The sequence below is a fragment of the Melanerpes formicivorus genome, unplaced genomic scaffold (genome assembly GCF_026170545.1).
Source record: "Melanerpes formicivorus ecotype bairdi unplaced genomic scaffold, bMelFor1.0.p_v2 SCAF_38, whole genome shotgun sequence".
NCBI classification, from domain to species: domain Eukaryota; kingdom Metazoa; phylum Chordata; class Aves; order Piciformes; family Picidae; genus Melanerpes; species Melanerpes formicivorus.
In genome coordinates this window covers 674,086-694,042 of record NW_027142390.1, presented here as the reverse complement: position 1 = coordinate 694,042, position 19,957 = coordinate 674,086, and the positions used below count along the sequence as shown (strand labels likewise).

General features: G+C 60.5%; 1 protein-coding gene across 1 annotated transcript; it reads left to right on the top strand.

The window, feature by feature from the left end:
- Positions 1–3,510: 3,510 nt before the first annotated feature.
- On the top strand, positions 3,511–19,869 carry IRAK2 (interleukin 1 receptor associated kinase 2). The gene is made up of 13 exons (XM_068157739.1): positions 3,511–3,971; positions 5,101–5,280; positions 9,252–9,422; positions 10,029–10,141; positions 11,344–11,538; positions 11,896–11,960; positions 12,930–13,044; positions 13,646–13,755; positions 14,052–14,247; positions 15,118–15,180; positions 16,605–16,802; positions 17,243–17,723; positions 18,366–19,869. Exons 1-13 carry the CDS (start codon positions 3,785–3,787, stop codon positions 18,482–18,484), a joined length of 2,193 nt encoding a protein of 730 aa, XP_068013840.1. The 5' UTR covers positions 3,511–3,784; the 3' UTR covers positions 18,485–19,869.
- The last annotated feature ends 88 nt before the right edge of the window (positions 19,870–19,957 follow it).

The window sequence follows — 19,957 nt, the reverse complement described above, 5'->3', positions numbered from 1 at the left end:
CTCACCTGAGTATCCTCTCTGTCCTTAACTTCCAGTTACACCACAGAATTCCAGGCCTCTGAAATCCACAGCTCAGAGCAGCTCCTGAGAGATAGCTGTGGGGGTTGTGTCCATTTGATGAGGTCCAGACAATGCCTAAGGGACATTCTCTGCTCAGCTTTCCGACACTGACCCAGGGGTGGTCTGTGACCCAAAGATCCATCAGTCCCCAAAAAGCTTGACTGAAGAGGGGACACCCAGAGCAGGCAGCCTGGGATCTTTCCTCAGGGACTGATTTAAACTGCACAGAAGTGCAGAAGCAGAAGAGTGGCCTTCAGCTGTGTGCTGTCACCTGCACTCACAGCCTTCTGCCAGCAGTTTGTGGTTTAAAAGTGAAGCTCATTCAGTTCTTTGGGAGTTGGTGCATTCACTCCTAGAACCCTGAGTGGAAGGTGTTTGCCTGAATCCTTCAGTTCTCTGACTCCTAGGACAGGAACTTTCCAAGCCCTGCTCCACTTCTTTGGCATTTCCATTGCCAGCTGCTCTCCATCCCCTCCTGGGGTGGCCAGTGCTTCTCTGCCAGGGCCTTTGGGGTTCCACAGCCAGTTTGGCACTGTGGTGTCTGATTTCCAGCACCAAAGTGCAGTTTTGGATCTGGCCTCGTTTCATGCTGCCCACAGCTGCTGGCCTGCCTGAGCACAGCCCTGAAGGCTGGGAAGTGCTCTGCTTTAGAGCAGGCTTTGCCTCTTGCTTCCTGTGCAGGGGCAATCCCTGCTTGAAATCTTCCCCTTTCCTAGAGGAGGTAACAAAGGAAACTCTGCCTCCCTTCTGCAGCTGAAAGGGAGTTTCCCCAACGTTGTGCAAGCAGCCTGGGAGAGGAAGGGACTAAACACAGAGCCTGATGCAGAGCCCTGTTTGTGCAGCTGCCTCCCCAGTTCCACCCACAGCACTTTCCTTGCAGTGGGGATGTCTTCTCTTGTGACATGAGCTCTGTAACTACTTAGCTAATTTTAGCACTCCCACACCATCCAAGTGTTGACTTTCCTGTTGACACATCATAAAATGTCGTTTTCTTTCCATGCATTGGGTTCAAAACCAGCAACTTCCTCTTCAAGACAGGGAGGAGCACTTCAAAACATCTCTGACCAACAGCTGCCAAGATTTGCTGTTTACAGACTGCTGGGCCACAGCTGGCCAGGTGTGAGCCTCTTGCCACAGTCTGACACCACTGCTGCGGGCCTGGCCGGCTGCGGGCCTTGCTGGCTCATCCTGGGCAGCATGGCACTGACTGTGGGCACGTCAAATGGCAGCTTCATGCAGCTGGGCTGGTTGTGGGAAGCAGTGAAGGCCCCAGGCTGGAGTGGTTCAGTGACACCATCAGGCCAGCTGTGGATCTTGCTGGTTTTCCTGGCAGAGGCCCTGTGTGATTGCATATTGCAACAGCTCGTCCTGGGGCTGATGTCATCTGGGTTGCAGTCTGCAGCCAAACCCCTGCCTTGGTGTTTCTTGCAAGTAGAAGGCACTGGAAGGAAGCAGCTGCCACAAAGGCTGTTCCCTTAGAGCTGCTGAAGCAGGTGCAGAGATGCTGTGCTAGAAACTTGGGGTCACTAAAGAACTGCCATTGGAACAAGCAACAAAGCCAGGTGGAGGCAGCTGAGCTGCTGGAGAAAGGCTCAGCCCAGCAAAGGAAGTTCCTTTGCTCTGTTCTGGAGTGCTCCTTTGGGTCAGAATGGGAAGAGCAGAGCAAGCCCCAGCTGGCTCTGGGGCATGAGCACTGTCTGAGCAGTAAGGAGGGAGAGCTGTGCTGGGCCTGCTGCAGGCTGTGGGGAGCTGGAGCGGTGTGCAGTTGGTCATGGCCCTGTCTCCCTCCAGAGTCACAGGAGCAGCCTGGAAGCAGGGAGAGCAGCTGCAGGAAGGGGCTGGTGGAAAGCAGCAGGCATGAGCAGTTACCCTGCCACTGGTGTGGTGTCTGAGGGCTGGGGGGCAGCACTGCAGTCCTGGCCTGTCACTGTCGGACAGGGAAGGCTAAACAGGAGTGCTGGGAGCCTTCTGGTCTGGCTTGAAGAAGTGGTGGGTCCAGGGCTGGCTGCCAGGCTGCAGCCCCCTCACAGATGTGCTTTCCCCTGGCTTTCCCATGAGCTGACCACTTGAGAAGGTTTCACAGGTGTTTTCCAGGGCTCAAGGGGAAGAAGGTTCCTTCCTTCCTGCTTTGATCCAGTTCTTTGCCACACAAGTTTCAGTCTCATCTGAAGTGACTTTCAGAGGTGCTCTGTGTGCCTGTGACACAGAACTGAGGCGTGTGAGAGGGACAGGGAGCAGGGAAAAGCGAGGGGGAAACCTCTGGGTATGACTAGGTCTGTTGGAACAGCACCTCTGCTAAAGCAGCTGGCTCCCAGGGCAGCCAGCCCCCACTCTGGAGGTGTTTGGGTAGGGTTGCTGTACCTTGCCTTTGTAATAGCACAGGTTTCAGGTTGTCTTTGCCACAGTTGGGGTAGGAAATTCCCTGTTACTGTAGTGGTGCTTGAGAGGTTCATGACTGCTGAGGAACGAAACAGAACACTGCCAAAGCCTGGGAGTCAGGGTCTGGATAAGAGCTGTACTGCAGATGTATGCAGGGTACAGAGGAGCAGTAAATGAAGAGCTCCTCACACTCACAGTGCTGTTAGTCACAGATACAAAAGACCTGGAGATGAGCAGGACCAAAAGGAGCAGGAGGAGGAAGGGCTCAGGACAGTGTTGCAGGCTGCCCTGTGGCAGCAGAGGTCCAGCTGCAGGGCTCTCCAAGCAGAGCACCGTGCCAGCAGCAGCCTGTGGAAAGGAAGGAACAAGAATGTAGGAAAATGGTGGACTCTGAGAAGGTACTTGGAACCCCCTCCCTGAGGAGTGAGCCCTGGCCATCCTGCCACTTGTGATGTGTTGTGGCTGGAATTGTGCCAGGTTGGAGATGAGGAACAATTTCTGTGCTGCAGCAGTGGTCAGGGCCTGGCACAGGCTGCCCAGGGAGGTTGGGGGCGTCCCCAGCCCTGGAGGGGTGCAAGAAAGGTGTGGCCGTGGCTCCTGGGGCCATGGTGGTTGGACTCAATGATCTTAGAGGTCTCCAAGCAAAGCAGCTCTGTGATTCTCTCTGCCACAGGGCACAATGAGTGGCTGCTGCGTGGGGCAGTGGCTGCAGAGCCCTGGCAGCAGGGTCGGTGCTGGGTAGGAGCCTGTGCTCTCTCTCCTCCCTCCCTGCTGGTACAGCTCCTTGTGAGCCCTTGAAACGTTCCCCATCCCCGGGGGCACAGCCCCATCTGGGAGCATGGCTGCTGTAGCTCCTGGGGGCATCCCTGTCCGAGCGCTGCCTTTGGCGGCGGGCAGCCCCTCGGCAGCCGCCCCGCAGCCCCTCGGCAGCCGCCCCGCAGCCCCTCGGCAGCCGCCGCTGCGGCTGTCCCCGGGAGCCGCCGTGGCCCTCGGTCAGGCGGAAGGAGCAGTCCGGCCCCGGGCTCCTGGAAAGGAAAAAGTGAGCCGTGAGCTGTGCCCGGCCTGACGTCAGGGGCAGGAAGCGGCGCAGCGGGGCCAGCCCCGGCGGCCAGCCCCGGGCAGCGCCCGCCCCTGGCGCTCGGCTCCGGCTCGGCAGGGCGCCGGGGCGGGGACAGGCGGCCGGGGCCAGCCCCTGCGACGGGAGGGAGCCTCCGCAGAAAGTCCGTCTGCGGCGCAGGCAGCGGCAGGCCGGGGAGCAAAGCCCTGCGCCCCGTGCCCGGCGCCCCCCGCCCTGCGCCCCGTGCCCGGCGCCCCCCGCCCTGCGCCCCGTGCCCGGCCGCCGCCGATGGCCGTGGCGGGCACCAAGGGCTCTCTGGAGAGGGACTGCGAGGCCATGACCCTGCAGCAGCCGCCCCCGGCCCTGAGAGGGGGCTGCCCCCCGGGCCTCTACATCCACAGCATGCCCGCCTGGGTGCTGGAGGACTTCTGCCAGAAGATGGACTGCCTGAGCGACTACGACTGGATGCGCTTCGGTGAGCGGGCAGCGGGGCGCGCCCGGCAGGCTGCCGGGGGCGGGCGGGGGGCGGGGGGCTGTTCGCTGGGGGCTGTTCGCTGGGGCCCCCGGCCGGGCCGTCCCCGTCCCGCCGCCGGGACCGAGCGGAGGCTCCGCGGGCTCGCTGCGGTTCTGACTGCCCTGTGCCCGTGGCTGTCCCCGCAGCCGGCCCCTGCCCTGCCTCTCGGCTCGCAGCTCAGCTCTGCTCCCTTTGCTGTCTCACAGCACCCCTCGTGTGTCCAGGGGCTGCTTTTGCTTCCTTCCCTCCCTTCACAGACGCCCCCTCACCTCCTCTGCCTTCCTCGGGCCCGGCCATGTGCAGTTAACGGCTACAGGAGATAAAGGCCCTGGGTCTCTTATGCTTGTATCCCTCTCCCAACAGTTCTGCCCCGAACCTCCTCCTCCCTTCCTTGAGCACGGTTTCCTTTCGTTCAAGCCCTCACTAGCTCTGGCTGCCAGGGCAGTACCTTGCTGCCCCCAGCTGGGACTCCTCTCCAGCGCCTTCGGGTGCCACCTGTGTGCAGTGTCCTTCCCAAGCAGCTGGGCTCTGACCTGGGGGAGCTTTGCTCTCCCCTCACCTGGTGCTGTTTGGGAATTGGGGCAAACTGTGTGGAGTTGGCTTTAGCACTGCCTCACCTGCTCCTAGAGCCAGCATCTGTCACCCACAGCTTTGCCTGGCTGTGAGCGACACCCAGCTGAGTCAGCTGCTGCCTGGCTGACCCCGGTGCAGGCTGGACTCAGGCACTGTGTGGGTTGCCATAACCGTGGTGTTTGCTCAGCAGGACTTCTGCCTGCTCTGGGGGAATCACCCCAGCAGTCTAACCTGGACTGCTTTGGTACAAAGCATTGAGGTGAAGGCAGCTCATGGGGAAAAGATGCTGAGAGGCGTGCCTGGGTTTTCATTCTGGGCCTCTGGTGCCACACTGGCACCAGAGCAGCTGAAGGGACAAGAGGAGAGACTTGCTCTGGGGGCTGGTGCAGATGGCTGCCGCGTTGTGGTCCTGCCTTGGCAGAGCGCAGGGGAGCAGCAGTGTGCCTCGGCCCCGGGCCCTGCCCGCTCCTGCTCGGCCCTCCCAGCTGTAGACAGGAGCTGCCCTTGTGCCCTGCAGCCTCCTACGTGATTCCCGACCAGACGGAGCTGCGCAAGATCAAGTGCCTGGAGAGGACGGGGATCAGCGTCACCAGGGAGCTGATGTGGTGGTGGGGAGTGAGGCTGGCCACGGTGCAGCAGCTGCTGGACCTGCTGCAGGGGCTGCAGCTCTACCGCGCCGCGCAGGTCATCCTGGACTGTGAGTAGCTGCTTCCCTCCTGCAGGCAGCCCTGCTGCTCCCCAGAGCTCAGACCCAGCCCTGCACCCCTCTCCTGCGGGCTGGGGGGGCTCTGATGCTGATTTTCTACTGCCTCAAATAGCATTTGTGTTGGGAAGGGAGAAGGTGGCATAGAGGGGGAGGGATCACCGGTCCCTCAGGCTCATCATCCCACCCTGGCAGTGCCCACCTTGGATGCCTTGAGAGGCAGCAAACAGAGACTGGCTGCGCTCTGAGGCGAGGCTGTGCTTCCAGCCATCGCTTCCAAAACGCATCTGGATGAGGAATGCTTTCAGCTTCCATTTCTCCTTCTTTTTCCATCAAGTTTTGTCTTCTGCTGTCACCAGACCCAGAGTCAGGTTTGCCTGGGCTGCCTGCAGCATGAGAGGGTTCAGAGGAGAGCTGCTTTATCGCCTGCTTGCCTCAGCACTGCTTCTTCCCACCTCAGATTTCCTCTGGTCCTGTCCTGTGCTCTCCTCAGCCCCTCCACAATTAAACAGCTGTGCTCTTTTCTCACCCTCTGTCCTACCTCCACTTTGCTCCACTTCAAGGGTAGGATGATGAGCATTTGAAGTCCTGGTGCCTAGGTGAGGTCAACAAAGCCCTTTCAGATCTGATTTTCCTTTCCATCCCCTCCACTGAACTTCAGCTCTTCTGTTTTGTAAGCAAAATTGTGCCCTGGTCCTGTTCTGCCAAATCTGAACGCTGGGCAGCGTGCTGAGTGGCCCACACCCCCCCTTCCCTGGTGTCCCCCACATCCTCCTTTCCCCTCTGTCCCCCACACCCCCCCTTCCCTGGTGTCCCCCACACCCCCCCTTCCCTGGTGTCCCCCACATCCTCCTTTCCCCTCTGTCCCCCACACCCCCCCCTTCCCTGGTGTCCCCCACATCCCCCCCTTCCCTGGTGTCCCCCACACCCCCCCTTCCCTGGTGTCCCCCACACCCCCCCCTTCCCTGGTGTCCCCCACATCCTCCTTTCCCCTCTGTCCCCCACATCCCCCCTTCCCTGGTGTCCCCCACACCCCCCCTTCCCTGGTGTCCCCCACATCCCCCCCCTTCCCTGGTGTCCCCCACACCCCCCCTTCCCTGGTGTCCCCCACATCCTCCTTTCCCCTCTGTCCCCCACATCCCCCCTTCCCTGGTGTCCCCCACATCCCCCCTTCCCTGGTGTCCCCCACACCCCCCCTTCCCTGGTGTCCCCCACATCCCCCCCTTCCCTGGTGTCCCCCACACCCCCCCTTCCCTGGTGTCCCCCACATCCTCCTTTCCCCTCTGTCCCCCACATGCCCCCCTTCCCTGGTGTCCCCCACATCCTCCTTTCCCCTCTGTCCCCCACATCCCCCCTTTCCCTGGTGTCCCCCCACATCCTCCTTTCCCCTCTGTCCCCCACATCCCCCCTTTCCCTGGTGTCCCCCACATCCCCCTTTCCCTGGTGTCCCCCCAAAGCCTCCTTCCTGGTAGTCAGGGGTGTGTGAATTGTGCCTCCACCCTGACTTCAGCCCCAGCACTCAGCTCAGGAGGCCAAAGCCATCCTTGCTGCTCACAGCTCCAGGAGAGCAGCCTTGCTTCTCATCTCAGTGTCACCAGCCCCCCTCACAGGGCCAGTCTGAGCAGGCAGGATTGCAAACTGAACCTTGGTTTGTGTCCTGATTGGAATCTGTGGACTGAGTCAGCCTGGTCTGGACACCAGCACCGCAGCAGGCCTGGCCCCTGGCAGTGCTGGGGACACCCTGGGGCAGGGGGTGACTGCCAGGACGTGGTGACAGCCTTGCTGTCTCTTAAGGAGATCGCTTCTTGTGTTCTTGTGGCACACAGTACAGCCCCCACACCTTGGCCTCTGGTGGTTACAGGCCCTGTCAGAGCACACTCTGAGCCCCTCCTTTGTCTGCAGCTGGCTTGTTTCAGTGCCTTCCTCTGCAGGTCCCACTTCACACACTGTCCTTTGACAGGCAGCTCCTGAGGAGCATGCAGGCTGGAGCTGGGCAGCTGCTGGTTTCCCCACTCCATGACAGCCTGGTTGCCCTCTGCTGTGGCTCAGGCTGGCTTGGGGCACTTGGCTGGGATGCTTTCTCACCATGTTTGCTAAAGCTGAGCTCAGATTGCTGTGCTTCTTGCAACAGCTGAGGTGCTGCTTTTACCCCAAGGCAGAGAATTTTCTCTTCTGGAGGCCTTGAGAACAAGGCCATGAGGAGATTGTGAGCTGAAATTAGCTCCACACATTCCCAGGGAAGCTTCATGTGTTCAGTGTCAGAGCAGCACTGCTTGCAACCCACAGCACTGCTGGACTGATGCAGAGCTGATGTGCTCAGTGCAGAGGATCCCTGACCCTGTGTGCCCAGGCCAGGAGGTGGCAGGGGGTGAGAAGCAGCACGTGAAGCCCCTGACAGGGCTGCTCACACAGAGCCTCTGTGGTGAGGCTCAGCCTTCCATTCCAAGTGCAGCTTGCAGCAGCATGGCCAGTGACATACAGGCACAGCACAGCCCAACCAGTCATCATCCCTTCCCAGAATCGTTCCACACCCTCCTGCTTGGCTGGTTTGCTTTTAACTGCTGTGTAAATACCTGCAGCTTGCACAACAGGCACCTGCCTGCAGCCTCTGGCACGGGAGGGGCTGACCTGCTTTCACTTCTGCTTCTCTCACTTTTTTGGCTAAGCTTGCTCAAAACCATCCCTGAGACCTTTTGGACTTCACTTGCCACAAGCTGCAAAGCCAGGGTTTCCCCCTGGTAAAAACACTGCACTCAGCTTCCCCCAGGCTGCAGCAGGACACTTGGTGTCTGCTGGGGCACGGCTTGGGTTCTGAGAGCTGGGTTCTGTGTTGTGGTCCCTGTGGGCTGGGCACTGAAGAGGAAAGTGGCTGTGGGGAGGTGATGGCCACACTCAGCTCAGCCCAGCCACAGCAGCGGTGGGTCTGGCAGCCCTTGCCTCTGGTTTGCTTTGTGACTGTGGCACTGTTCCAGGAAGGGCCTCCTGGGGAGTCAGAAGGGATTTGAGGGGTGACTGAGTTCCATAGAGCATTGTGAAGGTTAAACCCAGAGGGTTTAACAGAGGCTGGGGGAGACCCTGGGCAGGGAGCAGGTTTTAGATGCATTTCCAGATGATGATTTCTGTCCCAGATCAAAGGCATTAAGCTGCAGAACAGCCACGAGCTGCTCCTCTCCCCACAGATGTCTGACAGCAAAGGCCAGGGCAGAGCCTGCCATGAAGTGAAGTGGCAGAGTCTGCCTTGCTTTGTGGTCCTGCCAGCTGAAGCAGCTCTTGTTTGCTGGGCTGCACTGGGTGCTTGTCAGAAGCAGAAGGGACCTCTGGCACCCCAGGTCGGTGTTTTGCTGGCAGATGACTTGCAGGAGACCTCTCCCTCCCCTCCACCATCTGCACTGCTCAGCTCCACCTCTGGATGTCCATCGCAGTGCTCTGATGTCAGCTCCCTGCCTGATGTGCAGGAAGTTGCAGAACTGATGAAAGGCCTTGCAGAGCAGCTTGAAAGAGGGAAGTGATTCTGGCCGTGGAGGCTCCTGGGCTAAAGCAGCAGAGGGAAGAGCCAACAGCTGCAGGACACAGGGACTGCTGCTGCAGCCCAGGGGCCTGCAGGCTGTGGGGTGGCTGCTGTCAGTCCCTCTGGAGCTGGGAACTTCACTGCATCCTGGCACAGTGATAAGGAATGTACCTGAAATTCCTGAGTTTAGACTGAAGACCTTTCAGTCCATCCTGCATTCCCAGGGGATGTTAGAGCAGGTCCAGAGGAGGCCATGAAGATGATGCAAGGGCAGGCTGGGAGAGCTGGGGTTGTTCAGCCTGGAGAAGAGAAGGCTGCAGAGAGCCTTGGAGCAGCTGGAATGTTCACTCTCATGTCCATGCACCCTCTGCTTCCCTCACCAGGATTGTTTCCTGACAGCTGCCTGCAGCCAGACCCTCTTTTCTGTGGTAACCTTCATCTTTCTTCTCTTCCCAAGGGACCTCAGCCTCCAGCAGTGCCAGCTCTGCCAAGGAGGAGCTGGTGCAGCCCCCCAAGCAGGAGCACATATCTTTAACCCCCCCAGAAATCACAAAGAGAGAGGGAGAGAAGGAGCTCAGTCTGTTGCCTTCAGCAGGCTCTTCCCATCTGGGGGCAGCAGCAGCAGGTGGTAAGTGGAGGCCTAGCTTCTGAGTTTGCTCCCACACTGCAGTGGCCTGGGCAGGACTGCTTCCCAGCTGCCTGCTGTGTGCCACAGGGAGTGTCCTGCCCACAGTGCTCCCCTTGGCTCTTTGCCTTTTTCCCAGCACTGTTGCACCTCAGCTGTGCATTCCTACCTAGCCCATGGCCTCCTCTTCCTGGAGGGGTGCTGCCTGTATCTGCCCTTGGGATCTCAAGATGTTTCCCAGGTGTCCACAGCAAGAGCAGACCAGTGCCTCATGTGCCTCTCTCTGTGCAGAGGGGAGCTGTGCAGGGTCAGCAGGTCCCTCTGCCTGTGGCAGGGGGGAGCAGGGCCATGCTGAGCAGAGCCTCTCAGCAGCAGTGCAGCCACAGGGAGCTCTGTGTCCCTGAGCCAGGACTAGAGAGGTCTGAGCAGGCATCTTGCAAAGAGGAACTGGAGAAGCAGCTCCCCACCTTCACCCAGTGTCCCACACCTCAACAGCTTGCCACAGGCTGTCCCTGCTTAGGAAACTCAACTCAGCCACCCCAGCCCTCCACTGTTAGTGCCAGGCTGTGGTTTGCCACAGTGAGGTGCAGTTCAGTGCTGCTGTTTCAGTTTCAGGTGCTGTTGCTGAAGGAGCCTTCAGTTCACTCCCTGCTCCACCACCTCCCCCAAGAGACCTTTTGAACTCCTTGCAATCAAACCCTCCTGTGGCATCCAGTGTGAAGGTAAATCCTGCCAGAGCTCACTGCTCCCAGCTGCAAAGGCCCTTGGGGCATTCTGGGGGCATCAGTGCAAGTTCATCCTCTGCTGGTGTGAAATGCAGACCTGGGGGCTTGACTGCAGGTTGGTTGGAGTCCACAAGCAGCAACTCTTGGGAAGGAGCTTCCAGCAGAGGTTTTGCAGAGGGCTTCACAGGTCTGGTGTGATCACAGGGCAGTGCAGCACCCAGCACTGACAGCCAGAGGGGCATTCTGGCTGCTGGTGATTGCACACTGCAGCTGTGCTCTCTGCTCAAAACTGGGCTGGTGCTGAGTTTGAACCGGGCTGCCCAGAGCCTTGTGTGGCTGGCAAGTGAGAGTCCCCAGGGGTGGGGTCCCAGCACCTCTGGGTTCCAGGGGTTCCATTCCTTAGCCATCTCTCAGTGAGGCTTCTCTCCTGTTCCTAATGACTTCAGCAGTCCCCTGCTCCCTCCTCCTACAGCTCCCTTGTCTCTGGGTTGGTCCAGCTGGATCTGTCCTGTGGGTCTTCAGGGTTTCCTGACCCATGTGCACCCTCTGGTCCCGTCAGGTCTTGGCCTGTTTCCTCTGGGGTTTTGGAGCAGATTGGTGTTCAAGACTTGAAACTCTCCCAGAGTGCCATGGCTCAGGAGCAGCAGCCAGCAGGGCAGTGCAGCAAAGCGTGCCACAGCTCCAGAGCTTCTGGAGAGGGGGAGTTAGGTTTTGTTTCCTTCAGCCTGGAGCACGTTGAGGGGGTGAGAGCTGCGTGGCTGTGCTACAGTGGAACTGTAACAGCAGCTGGCAGTAGGGCTTGCCAGGCTGGCAGCAACAAATGGTTGTGCAAGCAGCAGCAGATGCTTCAGAAGTGGATGTGAAGTTCCCACCACAACATACATACATTAGGGAGGGACCCAGCCTTCTGGTCCAGCTGTTTAAGAGCTGCCCCAGGCACAAAGCCAGATGGGTTCTGTTGCTCAAGCTGACCTCCCTTCAGAGAGCTCTCTGGACTTGTACACAAAGTGAAGCTCCTGGGCAGGGTGGAGGTGAAGGGTGCTCACAGCTGCTAACAGCAGAGGCATCAGGGGCTGCTCTGCACCTTCCACGGTTTCCCTCAGCCCACAGAGGTTGCTCAAAGCAAGCATGGCTCCTGAGAGGAGGAAAAGGCACAGGAATCCGCATGAGCTGAACTTGTTCCTTCCACAACTCTGTAGCCTTGCAGCTCCCCCAGCCCCCAGCAGGAGACCGTGGCCGACCTGCCCAGCGGCAGCCTGCTCTGGAGCCAGCAGGAGGTCACAAGTGCCACCAACAGCTTCAGTGAGAAGAGCAGAATCGGGGAGGGGACTTTTGCAGATGTCTACAAGGGCCAGAGGAACGAGGTGGTGTATGCCATCAAACGGCTCAGAGAGGCAAGTACCTCCCTTGGCCCCTTGGAGGGGGTGGCAGCTGTCTGCGGGCTGAGCGCCTGCCGCTCAGTGCTGTATGGGTGGGGAGCCTGCACGAGGGGGGAGGAGGAGGGGGTGATGGAAAGCACCCCCAGGCTCAGCAAACCAGGGGGCTGCTGCCTTGCTGGTGTGAGCAGCTCTGTGAGCTCTGCCTGCACTGGTGGCTGGATCCGAGGTGTCTCTGCTGGGCTGAGTTCAGCGCTGCCTGTGGCACGGAGCTGCTTTCTGGAGCAGTTTGTCTTCTGGAGAGCGACAGCCCTGCACCAGGGCAGCATCCCAGTGGCTGCTGCTGACATCCTGCTGCACCTTTGCCTGTTTCAGACAGAATGCACCAGCCCGAGTGCCACCCAAAGATTCTTTCACACAGAGGTGCAGATCTGCTTTCGGTAAGCAGCTGGCTTTTGAGTGCAGGCTGAGCACAGCCTGCCTGTGAGCTTGCTTCTCCTGCCTGTGCTGTGCCCTTCAGGCACCAGCGGGGTTCTGGGAGGGCTTCACCCGAGCCTTGGGCAGGCCCTGCGCTGCCGCCCTCCTGCTGCCGCCCTCCTGCTGCCGCCCTCCTGCTGCCGCCCTCCTGCTGCCGCCCTCCTGCTGCCGCCCTCCTGCTGCCGCCCTCCTGCTGCTGCCCTCCTGCTGCTGCCCTCCTGCTGCTGCCCTCCTGCTGCCGCCCTCCTGCTGCTGCCCTCCTGCTGCCCTGCTGCCGCTGCCCTGCTGCCGCTGCCCTGCTGCTGCCCTGCTGCTGCCCTCCTGCTCCCACCCTGCCGCTGCCCTGCTGCCGCTGCCCTCCTGCTGCTGCCGCCCTCCTGCTGCCCTCCTGCTGCTGCCCTCCTGCCGCCCTCCTGCTGCCGCCCTCCTGCTGCCCTCCTGCTGCCCTCCTGCTGCCCTCCTGCTGCCCCCCTCCTGCTGCCCCCCTCCTGCTGCTGCCCTCCTGCTGCTGCCCTCCTGCTGCTGCCCTCCTGCTGCTGCCCTCCTGCTGCTGCCCTCCTGCTGCTGCCCTCCTGCTGCTGCCGCCCTCCTGCCGCCCTGCTGCCGCCCTGCTGCCGCCCTCCTGCTGCCCTCCTGCTGCTGCCCTCCTGCTGCTGCCCTCCTGCTGCTGCCCTCCTGCTGCTGCCGCCCTCCTGCCGCCCTCCTGCCGCCGCCCTCCTGCCGCCCTCCTGCCGCCCTCCTGCCGCCCTCCTGCCGCCCTCCTGCCGCTGCCCTGCCGCTGCCCTGCTGCTGCCCTGCTCAGGGCCACTCTGCTTTCTGCTGCAGGGCCAGGGGCCAGTTGCCTTGAAGCTAGGAGTTGGTTGCAGCTCAGGACTATGTTTCTCTGTGTTGCTCTTACTTCCTTGGCAACCCCCCACGGTCTGTGCCTGCAGGTGCTGTCATGTCAACATTCTGCAGCTGCTGGGCTTCTCCATAGAGAGTGGACTGCACTGTCTGATATATCCCTACCTGCCCAATGGATCTCTGCACAGCAAGCTCCACTCTCAAGTAAGCAAGCAGCTGTCATCCACCCTGGCCTGGTAGTGCATGCAAAGCAGGCAGAGCTCTGTCAGTTCTGAGGAACAGACCACAGCCAGCTAAAGGTGCCCAGCTACCCTGGCTGCCAGTCCCAGGAAGGCTGCAGCTCCCTTGGGTTCCCTATTGCAAGGCAGGGCAGGTCAGCTGGGAGTTCCTGCTGGGCAGCCTTGACATTTCTGAAGTTCCAGGGAATCTGTTCCTGCTGTAATGCTGCAGAGGCTTGGGAAATGCAGTTCTGCAGAGCCCATCAACATGCTCTGCAGCATTCCTTGCTGTCAGGTGTCTCAAGGGCCCCGGAGGGAGCAGCTGGGGGTGTTCACACCTGCTCAGTGAGCATTGCAGAGGAGATCCCAGGGCAGGGAACAGCAGCCACACACTGACTGCATCCCAGCAGTGCTCCCAGAGGTGGGCTGGTGTGGTCCTGCTGCCTCCTGTGCAGCAAACCAGAGCAGAACTGGTTCCTTCCTTGGCCTACGAGTCAGCAGGTGCACCAGGCCGGGGCGTAGCTCAGTGGCGACTGGGCCAGAGCCAGGCGCTGGGCTGCAGGGCAGGGCTGGTCGTGTCCCGGCAGGAGAGCTGCGCCGCGCTGCCCTGGGAGGCCAGAGTCGGCATTGCAGCAGGGCTCCTGCAGGCTGTGCACTACCTCCACGGCTCGGGAATCCTCCACGGCAACATCAAGAGGTGAGTGCTGCCCTGGCTGCCTGCTGGTGCCAGCATGCCCTCAGCAGCAGCGCTGCGAGCTGCTGTGCAGAGCCCCTCTGCTGGCTCCTGCTGGGGGACTGCAGCTCTGGTTGTTTCTGGAGTGCTTACTCTTCCCTCTCCCCCTTCCTACCCCTTGTTATCCTTTCATTCATGCCCAGCAGCCAGAGCTGGGCACACTCAGCACTTCCCTTCACAAGTGCAGCTGTGTCCCTCGGCTGGGTTGCCTGAGCAGCCCTGGCATCATCTGCTCCAACCTTGCTTTGTCTTCCTCACAGCTCCAATGTCTTGCTGGATGACAACCTGACCCCCAAGCTTGGACACTCAGGCCTGAGGCTGCTCTCTGCTGATAGAAAGTCAGAATATGCCATGATGAAAACCAAAGTGCTGCAGGCTTCTCTCACCTATCTGCCAGAGGACCTGGTCAGGCACGGGCAGCTGGCAGCCAGGGTGGATGTGTTCAGCTGTGCTGTGGTAGGTTGCCTGCTCCCTCTGTCCTGCTGCATTCTCTGGTGCTTCTGGACAGCAGGGTGGGTAGGGGGGCAGGGCCTGAGGCAGCTGTTCCTTGGCACCTTCACAGTGCAGCTGTTGCCTGTACAGTGTGTTGAGACCCTGCCTTAACCATGGCCACGCTCCCAAGTGCAGCTCAGTGTGTGGCAAGCTGAGGCAGATCTTTTCAGCCACAGAACCACAGACACAGCAAGGGTAGGGTTGGAAGGGACCTCCAAGCTCATCCAGCTCCAACCCCCTGCCATGGGCAGGGACACCTCCCACCAGCCCAGGCTGCTCAAGGCCTCATCCAGCCTGGCCCTGAACACCTCCGAGGAGGGGACATCCACAGCCTCCCTGGGCAGCCTGTGCCAGAGTCTCCCCACCCTCACTACCAAGAATTTTTTCCTCATCTCAGTCTCAATCTGCCCTCTCCCAGCTCAAAACCATTGTCTCTTGTCCTGGCAGCCAAAGCTCCTTGTCAGAAGTCCCTCCCCAGCTCTCCTGGAGCCCCTTCAGTGTTCCTTGTTGCAGAGCAATTGCTCCTGCACAGTCAGGCTCCCTGGGGCCTTGCACTCCTGGCTCTGGAATGTCAGCTGGGACAGCTGTCTGCAGGTGTCCCCATCTCACTGTTCAGTGACTGTCCTGTGGGCTCTTTCCTCACCCTGTTTCAGGGGCTGTTGTACCTAGCTGTGGCTCTGGGGTGGTCCTAAAGCATCCTCAGGCTTGCCCAGGTCTGGAGTGAAGCCACCTGAAGCAGCAGTGTGATTTCAGACACTGGCAGTGCAGCATTCCTCTAGCTGCAAACCAGGACTGGTTCTGAGCACAGCCTCTGCTCTCACCTGTGCTCTCCAGGTCTTGGCAGAGATCCTGACGGGGATGAAGGCCCTGGATGAAGGGAGGCAGCCTGCTTACCTGGTAAGAGAGGGGTGGTGAATGCCAGCAGAAGGGGCTGGGGCTGCTGTCACAAAAGGACTTTTCCTTGTCTCTAGTTTGTTACTTGCAGCCTGCTCTGCCCTCCTGAGGACAGGATGTTGGAAGCCATCCCCTGGTCCTGCTGACATCGGTGGCTGACCTGCTTTAGACATTGCCATCTCCCACACCCCACTCAGGAGTGCTGGCCTGTCTGTGGGGAGGGGCTCCAGAGTCATCAGTGCCCAGAGGGCAGGGCACTCAGTGTCAACAGCTGCCTGCTGCAGAGGGCAGGCCGGGTGCTGCGGGCCGGGTGCTGCGGGCTGGGTGCTGCGGGCTGGGTGCTGCGGGCCGGGTGCTGCGGGCTGGGTGCTGCAGGCTGGGTGCTGCAGGCCGGGTGCTGCAGGCTGCGTGCTGCAGAGGGCAGGCCGGGTGCTGCGGGCTGGGTGCTGCAGGTTGCGTGCCGGGTGCTGCGGGCCGGGTGCTGCGGGCCGGGTGCTGCGGGCTGGGTGCTGCAGAGGGCAGGCCGGGTGCTGCGGGCCGGGTGCTGCGGGCCGGGTGCTGCAGGCCGGGTGCTGCAGGCCGGGTGCTGCAGGCTGGGTGCTGCAGGCTGGGTGCTGCGGGCTGGGTGCTGCGGGCTGGGTGCTGCAGAGGGCAGGCCGGGTGCTGCAGGCCGGGTGCTGCAGGCCGGGTGCTGCAGGCTGGGTGCTGCAGGCTGGGTGCTGCGGGCTGGGTGCTGCGGGCTGGGTGCTGCAGAGGGCAGGCCGGGTGCTGCAGGCCGGGTGCTGCAGGCTGGGTGCTGTGGGCTGCTGTGCCAAGCGGAGGGGGGCAATGCGGGCAGGCAGGAGGTGCCAGCACTCGTCACGGGGCTGTGGGTGGCTCTGGAATTCACAGCATGCCCAGGCTGTGCTCGGAGCTGCAGCAGCTGCTTTCACAAGCTGCCAGGACTGGCCCTGCTCGCTGATGCCATCAGCAGAGCCTCATGGAGCAGGTTCCACCTGTGTTCCATGGATGGAAGGTGCTCCTCTGAGGCCTTCGAGGGGAAACCCAGGGTACTGTACCTCCCTGCTTCCACGCAGCTCAGCAGTGCCCAGAGGCATTCAGAAGGCAAAGGCCCCCAGGTCTGGGAGGGCCAGGTGCAGAGTGCTGCTGTGCACAGCGTGGGCTGCCCTTCATCCCTGCCAGTGGCTGCAGCTAGCAGAGCTGGTTCTGCCTGACAGGAGCCACAGCAGAGCACGCCCGTGGCCTCTCTCCTGTGCTAACAAAGCCTCTGTCAGCTGCACCAGTGGAGACTCTTCAGGCTCTGAGGCCTGTAAACAGCTGGGGGGGAGCAATAGGAGCAGACACACAGCAAGGCTCTTGCTCAGTGGTGCAGGGAGAAGAGCTGTGGGGATTTTGCCCTCACTGCTGCCTCTTTCTGCTGCCCACAGAAGGATCTGGTTGCTGATGAAATGCAGCTGGCAAGAGAAAGCTGCTCCAAAGGAACTGCTGCTGAGAAGCTGGCTGCCAGGGAAATCTGCTGTAAATACCTGGACACCAGAGCAGGACCCTTGCTGGAGGAGGCTGCTGTGGACTTTGCCTCAGCCATCTGCATCTGCCTGAGAAAGAAGAATCCCAGCATAGCAGAGGTGACAGCTGGAATCCAGCACCAAGACTTCAGTCTTGGCAGGCGGGGCTGAGGCTCCAGCAGCCCTGTGTGGCTTGGGTTTGAGGGGCTTGGTGTGGGAGAAAGCAGCACACAAGCTCAGGGAACTGGGGCTGCTCAGCCTGGAGAAGGCTCCAGGGAGAGCTCAGAGCAGCCTTCCAGTACCTGAAGGAGCTGCAGGAGAGCTGGGGAGGGACTTGTTAGGAAGGCCTGGAGTGACAGGACCAGGGGTGGTGGCTTCAGACGGCAAGAGGTTGGATTGAGATGAGGTATGAGGAAGACATTGTTGCCCAGGAGGGTGGTGAGGCACTGGGACAGGTTGCCCAGAGAAGCTGTGGTGGCTCCAGGGCTGGCAGTGTTGCAGGCCAGGCTGGCTGGGCACAGGAGCTGCTGTGCCCTGACTGCTGTGCTTGTTAACTACAGGCCCTGGGCACGGTGGGCACGGCCGAGAGCAAGCTGAGGGAGCACAGCCTCTGGGGGGGCAGCACCACCGGGCTCTCCAGCAACACCCCCGAGGAAACCGATGATGAGACAAGCAGCATGAGCAGGGAGGTGCCCCCCGCGGGGGGCAAGCAGCCCCTGGCGCTCAGCAGCGCCCCCCCGTGCCCGCCCCTGCTGGCCGCTGCGTGCCCTGACCCCTGCTGCGAGCCGCTGTCGCGCGTGCCCTGCGAGTCCGACGAGTCCGGCAGCTTCCTCTGGGAGCCTGCAGACACAGCTGCAGAGGAGCTGCAAAGCAGCAGCTGCCACACCTCAGCCCAGGCAGCAGCCTCTGCCCTTGTGCTGGGGCAGGACAGAGCTGCAGCTGGGCTCCAGCAGAGGAGTGCAGCCTGCAGCAGCCAGGAGCCCGCAGTGCCCAGCAGCCTCCCGCCGGACAGCGCAGAGCTGCAGCCTCCCTGTGCTCAAGGTAAGGGCAGACCAGGCTGCAGGCCACACAGCCTCCCAGCTCAGCCTCTGCAGGCTGCTGTGGTAGAGCTGTGCACTAGGCAAGGTCAGGTCAGGCTGCAGGCCACACAGCCTCCCAGCTCAGCCTCTGCAGGCTGCTGTGGCAGAGCTGTGCACTAGGCAAGGTCAGGTCAGGCTGCAGGGCACACACAGCCTTCCAGCTCAGCCTCTGCAGGCAGGAGTGCTCCTGCTCCTCATGGCAGCAGACTGTGGGAGTGCTCCAGTGGCACAGCAGCAGGCATCAGTCAGCCTCTTCTCCAGCACTGCTGAGCCTCTTCTGCCTGCTGCTGAGCTCAGTGCAGGAAATCTTCCCTTAGTTATCATTTTAGCCATAAACCTACCCAGTGCTCCCTCCCTGCAGGTGTTGAAGGCCAGGCTGCACAAGGCCCAGTGAGAGCTGCCCATGGCAGGAGAGTGGAGCTAGCTGACTTTTAAAGTCCCTCCCAGTCCAAAGCTCTCTGTGATTCCATGGAGGTGGTTCTGGGGCTTTAGCAGACCTTTTCCCTAGACCAGGCTCGTTTGCATTTGCTCAGCCTGAAGCTGCCAGCATCCCTCAGGCAGCAGGGAGTTGGTTTTGTCACTCTTTGGCTGTTTTGTTTTGCAGCACTACCCAGAGAGACATCTTGGGGAATAAAGATTAATGACCAGAAGAGGAAGCTCATGCAAAACATTTTGCTCTATGAAGAAGACAAACTGAGCAGTTCTGAACTGTTTGACTCCTAAGTGGATGACTCCCCAGCCATGGCCAGCTCAGAGCAAGACACAAGGACTGTCCCTTCCTCAGAGAGATGCCAAAGGTGCACCTTGCACGGGAGGCCAAGTAGCAGATTTGGATCAGAAACCTTAGCCCTGGCTGAGCAAAACAAAAGTGATCACCCCAAGAAGAAACAGGAAAAGCCTCTGGTGCAGCAGAGACATTGCCAGCACAGTGCCACTGCCAGCAGCAGTGCCTCTTCCTGCCCACCTGCAGGTGGCAAGCAGCTGCCAGGGCAGCCTGGGGGTCCTTTTGCAGTGCATTTGCAGCACCTTTCACCTGTGTCTGACTGAGAGCAGGGCCAGCAGCAGCACTGTCCAGGCAGGCCCTTCCAGAGGCTGGAGCAGGCTTCACTTTGCAGACAGCTCACCCTGCTCCATCCCACAGACTGCAGTGCCAGAGGGGATCTTCATGCAAGTTCTCAGGCATCCTGGCTGGCAGCTGAGCTGCACTCAACAGAGCTGTGACTCACTGAAGCCAGGTCACTCTGCTCCACTACACAAAGCACAGCTGAGTCTCACCTCTGAGTCTCACTCAGCAGCTCCAAGGCACTGCTGATACTTCCTAAGAGTCTTTCTGGAAGTTAATCTCTCCTAAGTGTCCTTGAGGTGTCACTAAGGCTTCTCACCAAGGGTTCTCACTGTGTCTCACAACATAACTGTTGTACAGTTTGGATTAGGGACAAGACTTTGATTTAAAGTCTGTTGGGCTTTGTTCCAGGCCCCTTGAAGGTGGCTGTGTTGTATTTATTGTGGCAGTGGGCTGAGGGTCCAGTGAAGATGAGCTCCTGAGGGCTGCTGCTGCCAGGCTCTCAGCAGGGAAGCCTCCTGCCCAGCATTAGTGTTGTGACTCTGTCTTCTCTGTGGCCTTGTTGCTGGGCCCCCTCCTGTGCAGTCCAAGGGAAGCCAGCTTTATAGTCAGCAAAAGGCAGTGCCAGACAGGGGCCTGCTGCCTGCTCAGCACAGGGCCCAGGGCCTGCTGCACAGGCCTGGCTCAAGCTCCAGGGCAGGTCAGGTTCTGGCGTTGCTCTGGCCAGGGCCTCGCTCGCTGCAGGTGCTCCCAGGAGCAAGCAGAAGGATCCTAACCACAGACCTGAGCAGCAGAGCCCTCTGCACTCCTTTCACACTGATTTCTACACTAAGGCCTGGTAGAATGCCTTAGTCCTAAGTGCCTTGGATGCTGTTTGTCTGTCTGCCAGTGTCAGTTCCACCAGCACAGGAGGGCACCCTGTGTGCCAGCCCAGCAGCGGTGCTGTGCTGCCCAGCTCGGCAAGCCAGGAGGCTGTATGCCCTAACCCCACCCTGGCAAACCACCCCTGACTAACACCTCTGTGAATAAAACACCTGCAAAACAACCTTCTCCTTCCAGCCTGTTGTGCATGGGGAGCAGCACAGGTGGCTCAGAGCTCAGCCAGAGGTGCCCCGAGGTGTGGGTCTGCTGTA